Raw genomic sequence first — 21,388 nt, 5'->3', positions numbered from 1 at the left:
AGTATGCCTCCAGTTCTCTTCGAGCACTCCAATACAAAATTAATCAGCCAAAGAAAAACACTCTGACACAAAATAGACACAAATTCTACAGCACTCTATAAAAGCAGATATGGAAAGAAGACAAAGCTTAGAATTTTGACAGACAATTTGAGATATCTGGGGATCTGGGAGCATGACCTAAGGTAACTCACAAAAATTTTGAAAAAGGACATTAAGTTAGAAACTTCTCTTAAAAATAGCCAGCAATATAACATCAATGTTATTGCCCTAATATCATTATCTCCTTTCAAGGACAGCAGTAAAATGAGTTGAGCAGTGTAGTTTGCTTGTACCTCCCAGAACAACTGTCTCATGCTCAGGCACATGTGGATCTCTCAATCTGAAGTTCATTCGAGTAAACATTTCACACAGGAGTAACAGTCAGTACTTTTCTTTCATCCCGTAATAACTTTATACGACTAAAAGCTACAGTCCGTTATCTAACAGGAGGTCGACCACATAATCCTGGGAGACTACAGGCTTCAGCAGACATAAGGCTCTGATTAAAGTGGTCTGCAAATAAAACCTTCAATCTTTAACACAAGTCAAAGATAACACTTATGTTTCAATGTAATTTTTAGATGACTATCTCAGGGAGTGGTTAGCAACCACACAGCATGAAACTAATTACTGAAAAGACATTCCTGGAACCTTTAAAAAATCCCAGCCACAGAGAAATCAGTGACTGCATGACAAGTGAATCATGATATGTTACTATACAATTATTGCAATTCCAACAACATCAGTAAAATGCCTACCAGTATATTATAATTAGCTCAGAAAGTTTTCAACGTGTTCTACTTCAGCTGTTAAGGGCGAGGGAGAAAGTGTCTTTTACTTTTTGGTCTTAAAAAAGAAGTTATACTTCACTTACCAGTTCCTATATAGGCTTTAAAGCGTCCTGATAGTCTGTCGACAAAGGCACCTAAAACATCTAATCCCAGTAGTGCTACCTGATGAAACAAAAATATATTATAAACATGTTATAAAACTGATCACTAAACAATTTTTTAGAATATATTTCACATAAATTAGACATATAAATTCAAGCATTCTGAAAGACTGTATCTTAACCTAAAGATAAATTAAAGTTTCAATTAAAGAGCTGATAATTCCTTCAAAGTTTTTCTTAAGACAAAGTTATCAGAATATGTTTGGAATGGATAAAGTTTATTTGCATATAGCAGTTCAGATTTTTCAGGTCTTGTCTTAAACCAGAAAAAAAAAATATTAGAAATCCAGTGGGTTTGTATTTTCAGCTACAAAGCCCAGACAAAACCAAGGTTTAGTAGGTTTCCCAGATGCTTAGAGTTTATTTCAATCTGGCTACTTAGCTCATCCACTAAGGTCATTACATCATTTTCCAAACTCCCAAAAGAAAATAACTGACAGAAGCTAATACTGTTTTCCTTAGCAGTTCAGACCATACCATTTGTCCACCTGCTTGTTAAGCTTGGGAAGCTTTAGTTCTCATTTGTTCATTAAAAAAATAAAAATTAAAGCAAACAAAAACAAGAACAAAACCAAAAAACCAAAGAAACAAAACAGAAAACAGAAAGAAGTTCAAAGTACTACTGGAATTGCGAGGAATTCCCCATCCATGAACAGAAGCTGGATGACAGGACAATACCCACTAATATAGACACAAAAACACGATCAGAAATTATCAGTTAGACTGAATTACTTTAATGTCAGGACACATTTTTCACTATTAATGATCCTACCTATTGCTCCAAGATTTCATTTTTAATTTCCTATAATAGTTCATTAGGAACACCAGAACTTGCATTTTCACATCTTGTAGTTAACTCAATTTGCTGCCCATGAAGGTGCAAATGGAACAACCATTTGTCAAAGGAACAACCACCTGAAGCTTGGCCATTCCCAACAGCTTTTCCTCCTCTTTATTTTCAAGTAAGACATGCACTGCAAATTTCTCCCCATAAACTCATGAGCAGAATTCTTCCCCTTTATTAGCTATTTACTTTCATAAAACTTGAAATCATATTTTCTTGGACAACTCTGTTTCCTTAAGATCCTTATCTGCCACGATTGTCCACACTAGACAGCAGGCCAAGAAAAAAATCTGACTGGATATGCATGTGCATACACATGGCCCACACACACAGAATACTATAACTAATAACTTACTTAGACCCCCCCCCCAAAAAATCAGCTTTTATAGTACTCTCAAGACTTCCCACAAACTGCTTCCTTTAATGTTATTTTCCAGATTGTCAAGCTGTATGGAACCAGAGTCAAAATCTCTATCTAAAAAAAACAATGCCTGAAAGAAATAAGACATTCATTCTGGATATACATTGTTTTCCTATGCTTCTGTTTCCTGACTATGAGTCGCAGCTTAGACTTGTCTTCCAGTGACAACTTTTAAGATACCTTTCCATGCAAATATTTTGGGGTCTATTAATGCATGAACAGCAGCCTTTCCTTCTATGAAGGTTACAGAGTCTCTCACTCTTCTCCACACATTTGATCGTATTTCTAAAATCTGTCTGGAAGATTTCTACTGTTTTGAACAAGTGCTGCTCAGAAACTCAAAAATAGCAAGGCATGCATGTGTGATCTGTAGCTCATACAAAGTCCTCTATGGTCTGCAACTTCAGAAAGATAACAGCTATGAAAAGTCACAATATCTGGAGAGTAAGAAAGTATGATATGACCACAAGCTGAACTAATGCAAAACTGCTCTAGCTACAAAATTGGTTCTCATTCCACATTACAAGTCAGCTGAACCACACAACTACAGAGTATAGCAAGTTAACTATCTCTTACTAGTTTTGTAAATTGGTTTTAACATGTCTCTGCTTTGATACACAATGCTCTGAGTTCCAGCATCTTCTGGTAGGTATCATCTGTGCAGTATTCAAGCAGCCCTTAACAATTTATATGGGGCCACATGAGCAGCATTCAAAAAAAAAAAAAAGAATCCTAAGCTGAGGCAGAACTGATCTGCAACAAAGAGGTTCCAAACTCTGAGACACTATGTGGGACCACTTACCAACATGGGCTCTCCACTATCAATAGAAAAACCTTTCACTAGCATCATTGCTCTTTCCCCACCAGCTTCAGTGAGGGATGAATGCCTTCTGGGATTAAAATCAATGGATTTATTTCTTACTCTGCATTCATTAAGCCTTCTGCTTGCTGCCTAGAAAGAGCCTTTGTATGTTGAGACTGATTCATCAGCTCACTATTGTTTGAAGCATTTAAACACTGCTTTTAAGGTTCATAGGGGAAAAGAAATTTAGGCTCATTTGAACTGGACGTGGTTAGTTGTTGAGCTGTTCTTTAACAACCCAGTGTTAAGGACCATCCTTGACTTCTCAGACCATAACAAAATTGCCAAACCAACTGAGAAATATTTTATCTGTTCTGGATAAAAAAGGACCAGACTCTTCAGTGAAATCAAGATGTTTCAAACAAAATGCAATTATGAATTGAACCACTGATTAGTAATTGAACTTATTCTTGCTCTGCAGCTTGTTCCTTTTCCAGCTCTCTTTCTGGCAGTGCTTTCCAGAACTGCCCCTGTTCTTCTCTGGATAACCTCTGTTTTCGCTAGGAAAAGAAATACTGTTCTTCAAACCATATCTGGATAACCATGCATGCTTACTGTGATTCTGTAATTTCCCATGCTTGTGGGGGCCATCTAGGGGCAGGACACTACCAGGAAACCATCTCTAGTTGCATTAAGTTGCCAAATGACCTTAATATGAATGCCCTTGTCATAGGATCTCTATATTGTACATGGAAATACAGATTCTGCAGATCACAATCTGTAACTAGTCATGAGAAGCTAATGGGGTAATTATGGAGGTTACTATCTGCAACTCCAAAGAATGAAGTTAAGGCACTGCACTTCCTGTCACCATGGGGACAGCTGTGGTATCACTAACAATTACTGACAAACAGAAAAGAGCATGCCAAACAACTACGCCCTGCAAGAACAAGCATTGTTCCAGCCCTGCAGTGCTGGAACAAGACATATGCAAGAACTTCAGGAGATTTTCTTCTAAAGTATTGTCAGCCAAGACCAAAAGTACACATTCTCAATTCTCAAGTAATCTCAAGCACCTTGCAAGTAGCTCAACATGATATAAAAACATGCAGTCACCTGTGCTTCGCTTCTTAAAGTTCCATATTCTTAGTTCTCTCTACTCATCTTCCTGGATACACTTCTGCTCTCCTATTGCACAGGATGCTCAATCACTTTTTGCTCCCTTTACTGTTTCCCAGTCCAACTCTATCCACCTTGCCCACTTTTCTGAGATCTACCCATATTCCATTTCCTCCCTTAAGACAAAAGCTTGCACAGATACAAAAAAATTGTCCCTGGCTCCATGGGCAGAAGGAAGCTTTTGTTTTCCTGGGTCATTTCTTCAACCCATGTGGCTTTTCAGTCCCACCATGTCACCTTCAGACTCCATTCTCCCTGCCACTTACCAGCAGTTGGGCAGCTGCCTCTGCTGACAGCAGCCAAAACTGCAGTCCCAGCTGCTGAAGGTACCACATATCACCTATACTTATTTTAGCTGACAAGAAAGCATTATTTCCATTCCCTTGCTTCTTTTATCTTCAAGGGTACAAATGACACATTTCCAATTCCAATAGTGTGTATTTTATTTTAAAATATATCATATCACATTGCAAGGAGAGAGACAGAATTGCTGGTAATCTAACAAAGTCTTCAAGCTCAACAACTTGAGTCCAAGTTCATTATCAAACGTAGAGACTCCTTTATCTAAAAATGCAAGGTTACTCACTTCAAAACAATGTTTTGAAACTATCAACAAGGTAAGAGTCTTCTAGAGTATCCAAGATTCGCTACTGTTAAAAATACACATCAGATGCAACCCGCATTGCCTCAGAAGGGGTAGAGACTACCAAACTACTTCTGGTAATCTTCCCTTCACAATTCTCCTGTGAGGACCAACCACAAAACATTTCAGCATTGCAGTCCAAGTACCTACACTACCAGAGGATTGCTGAATGAATTGCCCATGTTTATCCAGAGACTGATGAGTGTATTTCTCCACTGAAAAGGCTTGGCTTCTTCAGAGGACCTTCCTGACAGGCAGATTTCTGGGAGGTCGATGTTATGTTGACCTCTCCTGTACTGTAGCCAGAAAAAGCAAACATAATGCTCTCATAAAAACTTTAAAGCTTATAAAAAATGAAAATATGTTTTAATGCCCTTTCCCCAAGTTGGGAACTTTAACATTCCCATCATCCCTCACCTCGCACTAATTAAGAAACATTTAGCCAATTCTGAAGAACTCAAAATGGTTACTGGAAAAAAATGTTTACAACCTTCTGTTATTTCAAAATTTCTCATTACCTTCAAAGTGACTTGCATAGGGACTGAAAGCGTGATCTCCAAACTGTTCTGTATTCTGTGGACAATACAGTGATCAGTATTACAAAATTCATGTACTGCCTCCAGCTTGATCCTGAACTGTAGACATTACAGGAATATCTACAGTTTGCTTTACATGTACATTAAATGCTCCTCTCTTATCTATTGTCATAAATTTTTCATAGGTATTGTTCCAAGGATGTGAACATAAAACTAAAGTATACAATGCAGCAACACTCGGCATTTTAAGCCATTTTCCTCTTGAGACTGTCTGGCTTAAACTTCATGTGCTGCAGTGAAAAAAGTGACAAGAGAGCCTCTTTAAAAGCAGTGGGAAGACAAATGAGATGTATGGTATTTATAAATAATAATAAATACTGAAAAAAAAAGAAAGCTTTTTTCTCCCAAAAGAAAATTATACTCAAAAGCCTTTTGAAGCATACTGATGGAGCAAAACAAAAACCCCTTTATTTTAGGACTTCGTTCTTCCAGAAGAATAAAATTATTTTTGTGCCCAAGGTCTCTTATTTCCTTTCCCACTTCCTTTTATTTAAACTGTATTAAACATACAGTGATCCCCATTCTCTGCTACTTACTCCTACCTCTGCACCAGCTCCTCTACTGTGGAGAGAAACGCATTCATGCAGCTGAATGGTAACCCACTTTAGGAAACCAGCCTGACAAATGAACAAGAGAAAGCATCTTCTCCGCCAGGTCTCTTCCCCAAGCCTGTTTACTGTGGAGCCTCACAAGCACTCGCCTCAGAGCAAGGAAGGAATGACGCACCATCCCCATTCTGCGGCCAGGGAGAGAAACTGCTTGAATCAGCAATGCCACTAAAAACGCAGATTGGACGATGTACAGCTCACATGCACTGACTGCTGAGAGTTCCACTCTGAAGGATGCACCTCTCCTCTTACACACACTGCACAGAGCTTGGAAAGGGTCTCTATTCATGCCCAAATCAATCAAACCACAGGCTAAAAGGGACACTGCTGTTACCCCTCTCAATTTGCAGGTATATTTGATCTGATACACTTAAATCTCCTGTAACAGGAGCCAAATCAGCTTGCTGAAACACCGGAAAATGAATTCAACATCAACAAAAAGTTAATTGCCTCAAGAATGACAGAGAACTCCTGGCCACAGGGGCAGCAGAGCTGCTATTTCAACGGGGACTACACTTAGGCTGGGTAACACAAACTGAAGCTGCAAAACAACTGAGAATTGTCAATTCCACCTCTGGAGGGGATGCCCGAGTCTTTGAGACTACATATGCCACATTCCTAATTAAAGACCAGACAAAATTGGTTTTAATTAAACTTAAAATAATTAAAACTTCTCGCTAGTGTCCCTTGTCTTCTGGAGATCTGCTTCATTATTTGGCTAACATTCAACAGCTGATTTAACATTCCATGAACAGGACATACGTAATATATGAAAAAAACCAGTAATTATTACTCAAGACAGAATTGAATCCTTGAGCTTCAAAAGTAAAACTGGATTCATACGTGGACAGATCAAACCACGTTCTCGTTATATAGGAATAAGGGAATTAACTCCCACATAGCCAAGATCAAACAAATAACTTGAAGAAAGGAAGAATGAAATTCAGCAAAGAGCTCAAAGTCAAACATTTCTCCTCCAAAGACATTTAAATTACCACTATTTACTGACAAAGACCAAGGAAATACCAGGATCTATATAGTAACTGAAAAATAAAGGTTTAGGTGGGTCCTCTTTTATTCCATTTCTCTATCCTGCAAGTTACAGTCCTACAATTCCCTACAGCATTTGCCTTTTGTGTAGCATATGTTGGCTTGTGTTCAACTTCAGATCCAAAATAACCCACGCATTTTCCTCCTAAGGTCTGCTACTTAATCACATACCCCACATCCTGCATTTGTGCATTCATCTATTTGTACTGAAATGTACAACCTCACATTTCTTATCTCTGAACTCTCCTCTTTTTTTTCAGATCTCAGTATCTCTACTTTGTTCAAATAATTTTAAATTCTAGCTTGCACTTAGCACACATACATGTAGTCAATGAAGTTACAACTGCTCCTATCTCTTTGCAAGAACTTCAGACAACCATTCTAATCGCCTGTCTTTAACTATTTGCACAATTACAGTTCACATCGACTCTTCCTTTCTGGAAATTGAAAGCTCCTCCTGCTGGCCTTCTGCTGAACTGAAGACAAACCAAAATCAATACTTGCCAAACCAAGAAAATACAAAAATGGGGCAGTAACATTATTGGTATGTTAGTATCTTTTGGTATTTGGTGTTGAGACAAATAAAGCTAAGAAAAATCTCACTCTTGCAGGAAGCATAGAATAAAAGATAATTCCAAGGATTCGCCTCAAAGAAACATATTATCCACACTATCAGAAACAGATAGTGCGAAATACGATTTTCTTCTTTCCATGGCAAACAAACTGCTGCTCTGACATAAAACTAGCAATCATTAATTATTTTTCTACTGCAGCTGAGGAATAAAAACTCATATATTGACCACAAAGGCAGGAAATTCAAAGGTGACTCACAGTCACAAACATTCCTAATTACTCTTTTTATATAAAATTACCTTGAGCAACTACCATGGGGTTTTATTACTTTTGATCAGGTTTGATTTGCATAAAGAAACAAGAGGTGGCTTTACTGCTCAAAAAATAATTTTTATGAGGGTAACTATTCAATTTAAAAAAAACTTACAATATGCTAACAGTGATGAGTAGGTTTGCAAGGCTCTACTTGAAAAGCAGTATTTCTCCATCCCACATCTCTTCAGCAGAAGTTCAAAACAGATTTCCAGACACAGAACAGTTTGAGTCACCAGACTGTACAGTTAGATAATACTGTAATTATTTCAAGTAACTATCAAGTACAAGAGAGAAATAAGAGATGTATTAATCAAAACTCATGTATACACAGATGAAGATCCAGGTTAACCCAGTAACACCAGCAAATATCAATCAGTAGCCATAACCTCAGAAGGGGGAATTAATTTACTGCTTGAAGTTCACTGCAGAGTCTGAACGCAAATATTAGCACTGTTCCAATTTTCTGAGATTGCCAAGTATTTCAGAGCTTGAGGAGAACGAATATGAGCAGAATAATAACATCACTCAACTTTTTATACTTTGTATTTAATTTAATTACTCCTGTTCCTCATACCCTTAGCAAAACAGTCGGGGAGGAGGGACAGGGATTGACAGACACCCAAAAAACCAAAGCCCTATATTGTAGAAGAGAGGTCAGTCCCAACCAATATTAAATAAACCAGATCACCAAGCAAACAATTTTCAGTTCAGTGAGGAATTCTTTCATTCTAATGAGATCCACAATAACAATTTAAATTACGCACATCTTCTGGCCAAAATCTTTTCGAGACGAGTTAATTCGACCTTGCTCATAACAAGCCCATACTTAGAATAACAGAATCATTTAGGATGAAAAAGATCATTAAGTCCAACTTGTTTACTGTTTACTGTCCAACTCTTTTTTCCCAGTCATTATCAAGTCTGCCAAATCAGCCCTCCCATTTCCCTCCAGATCCTCTCCTTTCTGATTATGTGAGGCAAAAACTTTCTAGAGTGGCATATCATAGAAGGTTTTCTCTTTACAGGCAGGAGTTGCAATAGAGCTCCCAGATCACGCCTCTTCGCTTTCCAGTATGGTCAGCAGAGCACACTGCATGCAAGAACAGCTTTCATACAGAAGGAAAGATGGCACAACCTGGGCAAGTCACATTAGTTATCCCCTCATTATCCATATCCGTCACCAAGAGTGGAAAAATGCTCCCCTTCAAAACCTTCTCCAGTATTCCCCACTTGTATCTCCAATTCATCTAGTTCAGCAGTTCTGATAAATAAGCCAGTCTCCAGTCATTAGCACTGCTTGTGATATTGCCAGTTATGCCAACAGGGAAGGATTAATTACTTTGGAACTCTGAAGACCTCTAAGACCTTTAGCAAGATACAAGAAGAAAGAGATGATAAGCAGAATTGTCCAAGTGCTCTACATATCCATTCCTCAGTAAAGGAAAGGGTGACCAACAACTTATTAAAAATACAGTAACCCAAAATAGATCACCAGTATTTTTCTTGAGAATACTCAGAAGCCTGTGGCAGTCATTCCTCTATATTGTTCAGGCCCCAAGTTTAATAACAAATTAAGATGTAACACTTAAGCGTGTTACATGTCTGCTTGCATAAGAAAAAACACACTTGCAAGACACAAACCAGTTTTCCAGGTATTTTTCATTTTCATTTTGAAGCAGTACATGCTGGCAGTTGCAGCCAGGAACACTGGAATTGATCATGAGCAAAACACCCAATATGTTGTGCTGTTGCCATTAATACAATGCCTATAGCATGCTTTGAAACAGAACGTTGTATGTATAGAGAGCCACCAGTAAGCGGACATAGAAAAGAGATAACAAAAATACTTTAACTATTATGCAAGCTGTTTCTTAAAACCTTAGAACTTGTAATACAGTCATCTTGCATGAGTCTTTTCAGTGGTGCCCAGCGACAGAACAAGGGGCGACAGATACAACCTGAAACACAGAAAGTTCCATCTGAATATGAGAGAAAGCTTCCTTTACTTTGAGGGTGACAGAGGACTGGAACAGGCTGGCTGCCCAGAGAGGTTGTGGAGTCTCCTTCTCTGGAAATATTCAAAACCTGCCTGGCTGTGATTCCGTGCAACCTGCTATAGGTGAACCCGCTTTAGCAGGGGGGTTCGACTAGCTGATCTCCCTTCCAACCCCAACTATTCTGTGATTCCGTGACTGAGGCGTGTGGAGTACCGAGTAGTCCTCATTCATCCTAAAATCCTAACAGCTAAGGAGTTCTATCACCTTACATCAACAACAAGCAAAATGTCTTACACTATGAAAAATTCACTTCGAAAAGGGACTTTCCAGTATTAATGCCCAATTCTGCCAAATTATAAGTCCAGAAAGAGACTTTTACGTTATGCTGTTAAGTAGACAGCCCTCTTCAAGCAGAAGGGTATTTTTAAAGATCAATTACCCCCAACAACTGTCCTCAGATGATGAATTTAAAGGCGAATAAATTGTATTTGTCCAACACACGTTATTTCCTCAAGCTAACGTGACCTTTAACGACAAACGCGCTTCCAAAATAAATAAATCGTATGCGCAAATGGAAGTTAAGCCTTATTTATTTTCAGAGCTCAAACTCAGAAGCGCTACGTGCCAAAAAAAAAAAAAAAAAAAAAAACCAAAAAAAAACAAACAAAAAAAACCCCAACAAAACCCTGTAAAGTCAACGGAGGGAAAAAAAAATAAAATATACCCGTTTCAGGAACATACTGCCCTACGCCCGCCTCCTGAGTGTCGGGAAACAGAAAAAGCCCGACCATAAGCTCAGCGCAGGGAGTTTAAAGGTCCGAAGTGCGAGTGGCCCGGGAAGGCAGAGGAGGGCCGGGCAGGGCGGGTCTGGCCCGAGCGCGGCCCAGCAGCGCCCTCAGGCGGCGGCGGCGCGGACCTGCCCCGGCCGCACCGCGAGGGGGGGGGAAGGGTGGAAAAAAAAAATTAAATAAAAAAAAAAAAAAAAAGAAATTTACAAAACCGCCGGTGCGAACACGATCGTCCTTGGCAATAAAACTGAGCTGTCAATCGCCTTATCGGCTGACCGACGTCAGAACAATTCGCGAGCGTTACCCTGAGCGTGCGGGCGCGACCGCTGCTTCCCTGCGGCTCAGCCTAAAAGACACACGCACACAGAAAAAAGCGAAACGTGAGTCATCATCGGGCTGCTGTAAAGACACCGTAGAACTTCCCACGTACAGGAAAGTCACCTAAAGACCATATAAACAACTTTAAACTTACAATGGGAACCCCAAGAAGCCAATTATTCATTAAACCATACGAAATACAACAGAGCGTGATACAGATCCCGTGAAACACCACTCTTTACGGCCTGCAGAAAACGATGGCAATCCCATGAAACATTACACCCAAGTACAGAGACCCCGGAATGGGAGTGGTACTGAAAAAAAATAATCATCACCTATCTTGTTTCTGAATAAGAAACACAACTCGAGTATTACAGTTGCGGGTGTGCTTCTTTAACGTTGTGTGTAAAAACAAAACAACCAACAAAACAAAACCAAAACACCGTTTAGCCAATGATAAAAGCAAAACCAAAAAACCCATTACTGCTTCTTTTAGGACAGAGGAATAGAAACAAGTAAACATTAACCACCCTTTCAAAATTTTGGAATTTCCCTTTGTGGAGGAAGGGATAAAACTGGTACAAATGTAGTTTTATTTCTGCTCTTACCTGATTAAAAAGTAATCCGGGGTTTTGAACCTCCCCTACCATGATGAATCATGGTCTTCCCGCACCAAGCCCCGCCGAGCAGCCTTACCTTAAAATTACTGGAGTTGACCCACGCTGTTAACTCGTCGATCACTTTATCAAGGCGCTGCTGGTCCTGCTCCAGATCGGGGGACCTCGCCGGGTCGCTCAGGTACTCCAGCAGCTCCTGGCCGACCTGCATCCTGCGGCCCACGTCCTTCTGCTGTACCTGGTCGCAGAAATAATCCATACCGGCGGGCTCCATCTTCGGACGCTGCGGAAAAGTTTTTCGGAGACGAAGCGAGCGGCCTCAGGGTCGGGAGCGCGGCCAGGGCAGGGCGGGCGGCGGAGGGGGGAGAGACAGGGCCGCCGTCCTCATGGAGCCTCTCCCGTCGCTCTCCGCCCCGGCCCCGCGCCCGCCGCCCCCATGCGCACACGGGCGGCCGCCTCCTCTCCCCGCAGGGCGAACCCTCCGGCGGGCAGGGAGCGCGGGGCTGCGGCGGCCGGAGGGCTCGGCGGGAGCCGCCTACTGGGGCGCGGGGCTTTCCAGCCGCCTCCGCGCCGTCCCGAGGGATCCCGGCAGGGCTCCCGCCGCCGCCCCTCCTCTTCCCCCGCCAGGGGACGGGAAATCGAGCCCGGGAACAGGCGCTGCGGCTGGAGGGGCTCGCAGGCACCCCGGCCGCGAGCTCAGGGGGTTCCCGCGGGAGGAGCGATTCCTGGGCCGCCGCTCACGGGCACCGGCGAGGCCGGCGCGGACCTCTCATGCTCCTGGCGCCGCGGCCTCCGGCCCCTCCTGCCCGCCCGCGAGGCGCCTCCCAAACTTTCGCCGCGGCGGGTCTCAGCGCCTCTCGCTCCCCTCCACTGCGGGCCGGACCGGGCGAGTCCCCCTCGGAGCCGCTCACGCTCCGCCGCGCCTCCCCCCACCGGGCTCTGCCGCGGCGGCGCCGCCTCCGTCCCGTTGAAGTTGCACCTCCCGCCGCCGCTGCCGCCCCGGCCGGCGCCAGGCGGACACACACCGGGCGTGGCCCGCGCGGCCCCGCCTCCCGCCGCGGCTCCCGCTTCCCCTGGGAGAGCGCGCGCCCGGGCTGCGCGTCCCGCCCCGCGCTGCGGCGGGATGGGATGGGAGGGACGGGGGGATGGACGGGGGGATGGACGGACGGATGGACAGCACGCCCTCCCGCCGACTGCCCCGGCCAGACCCCTGCGGGTCGTGTCCGGCGGCGGCGGGAGGCGCATGCGCTGCTCGCCGCGGTGCCAGCCCGGTGCCCTGGGGAGAATGGAGAAGTGTTGGAGAAACAGGGGAAGCGGTGCGAAAGGTGCCGGGGTGCTCGGGTGCTTCCCTCCCTCCTTGCCTGTCTTCCCCTTCCCAGCGCTTTGCCCAGCGAAGCCCTGCAGCCTCTCTCGCCTTGCTCCGTGCTCAGGTGTGAGGGGGGGAGGCCCCCGGGGAACCATCCCGGTACGCCGAGCGCAGTTGGACCTGCAGCTCTGCTGTCTGCAAAATGGGGTCTGGCATCCGGTGTTCAGTAGCACTCCAGAGAGACATGGGTTATTCCCTTCAGAGCTGCGTAACACCTGGGTGCTCAGTGCTATTCCAGAAATCCAGCACAACCCACCAGACTTCCCGCGCCATTATTTACACAGAATCACAGAATCTTGGGATTGGAAGGGACTTCTGGAGATCATCTAGTCTGATCCCCCTGCCAAGGCAGGGTCACCTAGGGCAAGTTACACACGAACATGTCCAGGTAGGTTTTGAATGTCTCCAGAGAGGGAGACTCCACCACCTCCCTGGACAGCCTGATCCAGTGCTCTGCCACCCTCCATGGAAAGTAGTTCTTCCTCATCTGAGGTGGAACTTGTGTTTTAGTTTATGGCTGTTGCTCCTCATCCTGTTGCTGGGCACCACTGAAAAGCATCTGGCACCATCCTCTTGGCACCCACCTTTGAATTACTTATATGCATTAACAAGATCCCCTCTCAGTCTTCTCCAGACTGAACAGGCCCAGCTCCTGCAGTCTCTCCTCATAAGAAAGATGTTCCAGACCCTTATTCATCTTTGTGGCCTTCCACTGGACCCTCTCCAGTAGCTCCTTGTCTGTCTTGTACTGAGCAGCCCAGAACTGCACACGGAAGTTCACAGTTGGTAACTTCCCAAGTAAAGCCCCAGCATGGCTGACCCGCATGGAGTCTGCCAGGAATTGACAGAAACCCTTTAGTGGGCTGTGATGTGACTTCAGGTGTTGTTTTAGGATCGGTTTAAACTATTCCAAGTCCCTTTGATGTTAGAGAAGGGAAAGGCAGCTCTATTCTCTCCCTCCCTCTGCCTTGGGGTGCGTTCGTGTGGCCTCTCAGGCCTCTGAAGGTATGGTTGTGGCTTTCACATGCCGGGAAAGGAAAGGCAAGGAGGTCACTTTCCCCCTCCTCATACCCAAGCTGCTCTGCTTGACCCCTGTGCTGGACCCTGCATGCACTGACCACTTGGGTTGATTTAATATGGGCTAAATTACGGAGTTGGAGTCAGTGAGCTGGGCTGGCTCTTGGATCCTATGGGTGGAAGCACAGGATTCAGAAGATGGGAAGCGTAACAACGCCTGTCAATGGCAATGGGTAGCAATGTTGGTCTCCTGCCCCTCCAATACTGGGAGGGTTCACCTTACACTAAACTGGAAGCCACTGTTATTACAGGCAGTCTTCTTCCCCTGCTCTCATATATACAGTTCTTCCCTTCCTTACAGAGGTGGTGTTAACACTGGAGAAGGGTGAGCCTGCAGGAAAGCAGGGTACTGCCTTCATTTGCTGCAGGATTTAGACAGGTATAAGCTGAGGAACCACACCTGCAAATGCTGTTTCACAGCAGTGTAAACCAAACTAAATTGGTACTAGAGTGTTCCTACGTGCCTGCTTCTCACAAATTCCATTCTCAGGAATTCTACACTTTCCTTCTGTCTCACTGATCTGGAAAAAAAAAAAAAAAAGAAGAGATCTCCATCCACAGGCATGGCAGGAGGCAAGACCACAAGCAGCCTTTTGTTGACTTTGGTGGTATGTGGCAAACTGAGGATCCCATGCTTCATCAATCCCTAGGCATTACAGTAATGGTGATGGTTAAAAACATTAAAGATGCCTTTAAAACAGAAATGTATGTATTGTACTTTGAGATTATTTTAATCTTACAAAAATATTACAGATTGCTCATCATGTTTTCACAATGGATTTGATTTCACTGTGCACATATAAAAAAATGTAATTTTGGATGGAGCTGAATAGTTCTCATCCTGTGTGTGCAATGTCATTTACAAAGATAGATTATGAAAACTGTTTGGAATTACAGGTTGCTTTTATAGGAAAATGGAACCCTAGAAACTTCTAGAAATGGAAAAATAAATATCAGAAAAATGAAACTGGTTTGCTATGGGTTTTTTTCAGTGCACTCAAATCTGATTCACTGGTGTCATAAGTTTGAAAATCAAATTTCTTGCTGTGAAAGTTTTGAAAATAACTTGATCTAGTAACATTGGCTAAGTAGAAAAGACCTGAGCAAGTATCAACAACTGTGAACAGTTCCTGTCCTGTCCAACAACTTTCTAAAAACAAACCCCCAAGTGATATAATATTTGCTTTTCATTACGGTCCGATTTAATGTTAGTCTCTGAAGAAATAAAATCCTAAGCAAAAAGAGAGGGTAAAGCTCATGGTACAAGCTTTTTTGAATTTCTCTTGATTCAAAGCAAATATACTGATTAGGTAATCTAGTTGCTGTGAATAGCATTGAAGCTGAGGGGCAGGGCAAAGTATAATAAGAAACACACTTGAAATATCGAAACTATTTTGTCAACCCCGAGACGACATCACAAAGCTATGTTAAGGGCAAAAAGTCATGCTGGGATATATGGCCTACCTTTTTATTTTTTTTCCCCATTTCACATAATAAGTGTTTTCTTAGAAAACAGTAGAAAATAATTGCCTCACTGTAAAATCAGAGGATTAGACTACTGTATTTCATCCTGTTACTACCTGACATGACTAGTGCCTCTATACTGTATTGATTATTGATACACTGTTTGATGTACTCTTATTGATGTAACAGGAGAAAATTGGTAGCCTTTTCATCACTGAGGTGCTTGCTAAGATCAAGGCAATTTCATTTGAAATCTTAGCACTGAGAAGAATTATCTTTTTTTTTTTTTTTTGTGGGATAAATAAATGTTTCTTGATTTTTTCCTCTGCAAACAAATAGCATTTTGATTTGGCAAATAGAGCTTCTAGTTGCTCATTTCCTACTTTAGCAAGACAGAAGTAGCATTCCAACATTGAATTTAGAGCAGACCCCCAGCTAGGACAAATGACACGGTTTTGTTGTAGATGTTCTCACAAGGTCCTGGTGGACTTTAGACCTAGGGATGTGGGCTAGGCTCCAAAAATAAGGCATTTTCACTCAAGCCTCTTATTCTCAGTTAAGGAGATTGCCTCCTTTGGAATGTAATCTTCTTTTTGATATGCAAGCATGTGAGCATAAATCCACTACTCTTGTGTATTTGTACGATGCATAATATTTTGTAAAGCAATTAAGCCCTGTAGTAATTGAATGGAGAATCAAAATTTTCTTTAGTCTTCTCACTGTGACTTGCCAGCAACCAGGGCAATTACAACAGGAGCTGAGGTAAACGACACTAATCCAGTGAGGCGCGTTTCCAACCTGAACTGCACACCCAACCTGTTCCTACACCCCCATCCCGTACGACTGTGCTGCACGATTATTGCACGTACCCTCCTGTTCTGAAAAAGGCAAGAATGGCACACACGGGCTGGGGAGGGAGGATACCATGCTCTTCGTTCCTTTGACTGATAAGAGAACACATACTGTGCTTCGGGCTCTGTTTCCACCCTCCTTCCCTGCCTAGCAGAAAACTAGAATGGGATCTCATGCAACCTAGTTATGGGTCTTCTGTAGCAAGCCTATCGGTCATTCCAGCAGAAAAGCTACTTCCACGGACTGACTTCCCCTTCTGAGAAATCCTTCCCACAGAGAAGCTATAACCCCATCTCTGAAAGAACCATAAAAATCCCCTAAAAACTCTCTGATAAAAAGGTCTCTTTATTACAAATAGCAAACATAGGCCATAAAAAAAATGAGTGAATTTAAACATGAGTCACTCAGGAAGCTCTGATAAATTACACTTTATGTAGCCTAGGCTGACACTCAAGAAATCCATGAGAAAGTTGTCCTTCCTGTTGGATTCCTCAGCAGCTGGGACAGCACTTCTACATCATGTTCCACCCTGGTAACTTGAAGCAAATGTTCAGATTGCATCTTGGAGGTGGTGTCCTTCAGTCATATACTACCTTTTAATGTCTTCTGGAATACCCATAGGCTTTTACTTGTTTATAGGTTGGAGATCAGTACATTGAGAATTTTCTTAATACTGCCAGGAGGTAAAATACTGCCATATTTTGTAAGCTATTTTAAGCAGAAAAGTGGCAGGTTTTGTTATCCATGTTTTATAGATATTTATTCTCATATTTTGTTACGTTAATTTCAAAAGGATGATGTGCATCTTTTCAAGCTGAATTTATCACCATTAATAACTTTTAAGAATCGTTGCAATTCCTCCTTCTGAGATTAATAATATCAGAATAATGAAGTAATAAATGTCTTCTGAAAATAAAGAAATAAGTCATGAAGGAACATTCTGATGATGATGTTGCAATATATGTACCAAGCTAGTTGTAGTATTGCCCATTTTTCTCACAAGGCCTTAAAGATAAATTAAATGTAACTGTATTAAAAATGTACTCGGTGAACTCTGCTACATTTGAGCTTGTGCCATGAATGTTCTTGAAATTACATATTTAATAGAGATCGCACTCATATGCTTATTTGTAAAACAGCAGCTGAAACTAGTAATCTGGTATTTTTCTTGTACATACTAAGTTAATTTGATTACAGAAATGGGGTGTGAGGGGAAATCATACCAATGCCTGATTACTGGATTACTTTGAGGCATTAATTTGTTCCTTATTGTCAAATGTGTTTTAACATGTAGATGCTGCAATGAAATAATTCACCCTGATAAATCTTTTATGAGTCATTTGTTAATTTTCTTGATTCATGTGATGTAGAGAAGGAAGAACAAATGAAAAACTATGGGTGATAAAAATAGTGTCAGAATTAACGTGTAAGTTGCCACCTCTCTTTTGTCATATTAGTCTACCATGCCTTATATTATTACTCAAAGCACACGTAACTTAGTATCCTTTATGTCCTCTTTGCACAGTGACAGAGATGTTTGTCTCTAGTGGTATAAGTATTTAACTGTGGTTTGTCAAGCAAAGGATTGCATCTCTTGTGCAGCAGGTTAGTTTGAGAGACCTTTATCAATTATATTTTTATATCTTTAAATTTCTGTGGTGGAATATAGTGTGCCAGTGTTGTGTGTAAAAGCTTAGTTGCTGTATAATGATTTCATGTCATGCTGGAAAAAATTTGGGATGCAATAGCTCAATGTAATAGTTCATCAATATAAAATTTTCTAAATTTTTAAACTTAATAAATTGATTAAATTTGTATTTAAAATACCTGTGAGAACTACTTCAATGTAGATGCAATGAGCTCTGTATTGTCATGCTGCTGTTTGTAACAGCAGTATGAAAGAACTAGGAAAGAATCCAAAATACTTGTTTCATCTGACCTGAAAAGTAAAAACTAGTGAGCACACAGTGTACTGCACAGCAGTATCAAGGGACGTGTAGCTGGGTGCATTTTGGCCTTGGAATGGCAAAAATCTCTGTTCTTGCAAAATAAGTCACAGCATTTTTATTATCTGCAGGAAGATTGCAAGACAGTGAATGCACTGAAGAATATGAAAAAATGTGCAGTGTGTCATCTTTCTCATCACATAGATACAACTTTCCAAACCAGGCAGTGCAGTGATACTCATCCTAGTAACACTAGTGCAGTGCCAGACTCTGCCCCCGTTTGCACAAAGCAACCCACTTCTCGCTACATGGGAATTAGAAGGGAAACGGAAAAACATTTCTAGTCTGATTTGTTTGTCCATGGTTTGGCTTGCTTTTGTTTTTGTAATGCAAGCCCTGCTATAAATAGGCCAGACTCAGCAGTCATTTACTACTTGAACTCTGACATTAATTACCAGTATTGATCAAGGAAGGTTTTTCTCAGGTAAGAAGTTGAAGGGTTCTTTCTCAAAACAAGAGGAAGTCTTCTTTATACAGATATTGTTTAACAAATACAGACATTTACATAAATATAGTTTAAAATGCTTTTTTTTCCATAAAATATTGCACTCATCTGTACTCAAATGTCGGGATAAAGGTGACCGAATTTTTTGGCTGTTGCCTATTTCTGACATGCTTTCCTCTGCGGTTTGCTAAAGTTCTCTGGCTGCTTGAGAGCTCCCTCTCGTGGTAAATACTCCTTCCTGGAAGATCTTCGCAAGTATTCCCGACCGAAGGCATACCGTTGGAACTTTACCTGCCGTATCTATTACCGATAACGCTGTGCAGCAACAGAAAGAATCCAAGCTAGCTGTTGTTGCAGATCATATTTTTTTTTGTTTGGCTGTCCGCCCTTCTCACATAGAAACCTACTGGTTTGTATGAATGCAAATATCAGTTGGTATTTTGGGGGGAATTTCTGCAAATGAGTATGAATATGAAAAAAAATGTAAGTATTCGTTTGTGTTCTAGGGGGAAAAAAAGTCATGGATGATTTTATTTTTTATCTTGAAAAAAATAAATTATTGTCCTTGTCTAGAACAGTTTGGGGTCTCTTGTATCTGGGTTGGTGCTGTTGAACCTGCAGTGTAAAGCTGACTGTACTTACTACAGCCATCAGCATCTTTGGCCAAATACACACTGTTATGGGGCTATACTGTACAAGGATGTGTTTCTATTAAATTACTTTGCAGTTCAGAACTGTCACCCACTCTGTGCAGGAGGCGTTCTAAGGGTTTCAGAAAAAAAAGGGTTCAGACATTCTCCTCCCTCCCTCCCCCATCCCAAGTCTTGACCTCCTGTGCCTCACCTGTGAAAAGTTGTGCATCTGCAGCATCAGGGACTAAAGCAGCAGTCACAAATCCTGCAAACCTCTTGCACAGCGTGGTGTAGTCATTGCAGCTGGCTCTTTGTGTCTCCTGTGAGAGATGCTGAGTCACTCTTTCTTGTATCTCTGCACCAGCCGACACAAGGGAGTGTGAAGGTTGCTTCTAAGAACACAGAGAGTGCACCAATTCTCCCTGTTTTCCTACGGTTAAAGTGATAACCTGTACAAATGTCCCAAGCTGGACAGAATAATATATTTTAGAATGAAAATTTAAATGAGATAATACCTATAAATACAGCTCTGAAAATAACAGTACTGTAAATCAAGTAAAATAGTGGGAAAAGCAAGGTAGATTATGGGGGAAGACAGTAAGTAGTTTTGTGTATGAGGGTTCTGAATTGCATTGTTTAAATTAAATGTAGTTGAATTCATAGTGTTTTAATGATCAGTAAATATAGCACTCTGTCAAGAAAATACATCTTTTAGTCATATATAGTTATCTAACTGGGAAACAAGTAACAAAACCGTATGAATCCAAGTGGCTCAAATTCAGACAATTTTTTAAAACTGAGACTGGATTCAGATCCTATGACCCTGACCAGTATCAGGGATTGGGCTTGCTCTTTTCTTTTTTTTTTAATGTTTCCAGAAAGAGGACAAGGTACTGATGTGATGTATACTGATGGGATCTCTTAAAGAAAACGTGGAAATAAATAATAATTACTTGAAGTAACAGAAATTAGTAAAAGTTTCTTATAATTAAAATGTAATGTAATTGTCAGAACTTAAAAGATAAATTGTTTTGTAAACATACATGCACAAATTTAATTAAAAACCCAACACATTTCAAATAATTATTCAAGACAACTTCTAACTTTTCTTTGGTATTTCTTAAACCCATGTATATGTTCAGTTTACTTCCCAATAAATTCTATAGCCATTAATTTTAGTGGTGTACTCAACAGTGCTGGATTAATGCTTAGACTCGATGATGCTAAAGGTCTTTTCCAGCCTAAATGATTCTATGATTCTAATTTGTTTGATCCTAGCAGACACCTTTTTACACATCTGTATAAAGAATTTGATAGTCATTTACCCTAATCCATAAAGTTGCAGTTAGAACTTTCATAAACCAATTCTTAGGTGCCAATTTATGGGTATTTTATTAAAAATTTTAGGTACTTCACCATTTTCACATTTTAGAATGGAAATGGTTAGAGAAGTGAATGTACAGATTTGAAACAGTAACTTTGAAGAGACAAAATTTCTTAGAGTCAGATTATGAATAGGGGGTTTGTTCCCCTTTTAGAGCATCTATCTTTCCACTGAGAGAACTCACTAATCCACACAGCAGGTCTGGGGGACTATTTCACTAAAGACAAGTTAAGAAAAATATGTCATCATACAGACAAGAATACAGTATAATATTTTTTATACATAAAACCCCAAGTAATACTATGCAAATTCATGGCAGCAAAAGGAGACTCTTTTTAATCTGCTTTTAACTCAGTAACTATAATGTCTGTGATGTCTCAATTATGAATTCCCTTTTTTTTCATATTGTATGACTCATAG

At 41.3% G+C, this 21,388-nt stretch overlaps 1 protein-coding gene across 25 annotated transcripts in view; it reads right to left on the bottom strand.

The window, feature by feature from the left end:
- The window catches only part of CLASP2 (cytoplasmic linker associated protein 2), a 142,521-nt gene extending 129,823 nt beyond the window's left edge, over positions 1-12,698 (bottom strand). For 14 of the 25 annotated variants that reach the window (XR_005566130.1, XR_005566129.1, XM_039388304.1 and 11 more), the window contains exons 1-2: positions 11,822-12,697; positions 914-992 (exon numbers count right to left, since the gene is read on the bottom strand). Coding sequence is in view for 21 of the 25 variants with exons in the window: in XM_039388304.1 (XP_039244238.1) it covers positions 914-992; positions 11,822-12,016 (274 nt within the window). In the remaining 4 variants the exon portion in view is untranslated. Of the gene's footprint in view, positions 1-913; positions 993-11,821 lie in introns of all 25 variants that reach the window. The other 11 variants (XR_005566127.1, XR_005566128.1, XM_027729186.2 and 8 more) reach the window with 2 other exon arrangements.
- Between the last annotated feature and the right edge of the window lie 8,690 nt (positions 12,699-21,388).

Source organism: Pipra filicauda, unplaced genomic scaffold (assembly GCF_003945595.2).
Source record: "Pipra filicauda isolate LSUMZ 115617 unplaced genomic scaffold, ASM394559v2 scaffold62_size3274119_pilon, whole genome shotgun sequence".
In the NCBI taxonomy this organism is placed as follows: domain Eukaryota; kingdom Metazoa; phylum Chordata; class Aves; order Passeriformes; family Pipridae; genus Pipra; species Pipra filicauda.
This window is presented reverse-complemented; position numbering and strand designations above follow the sequence as displayed.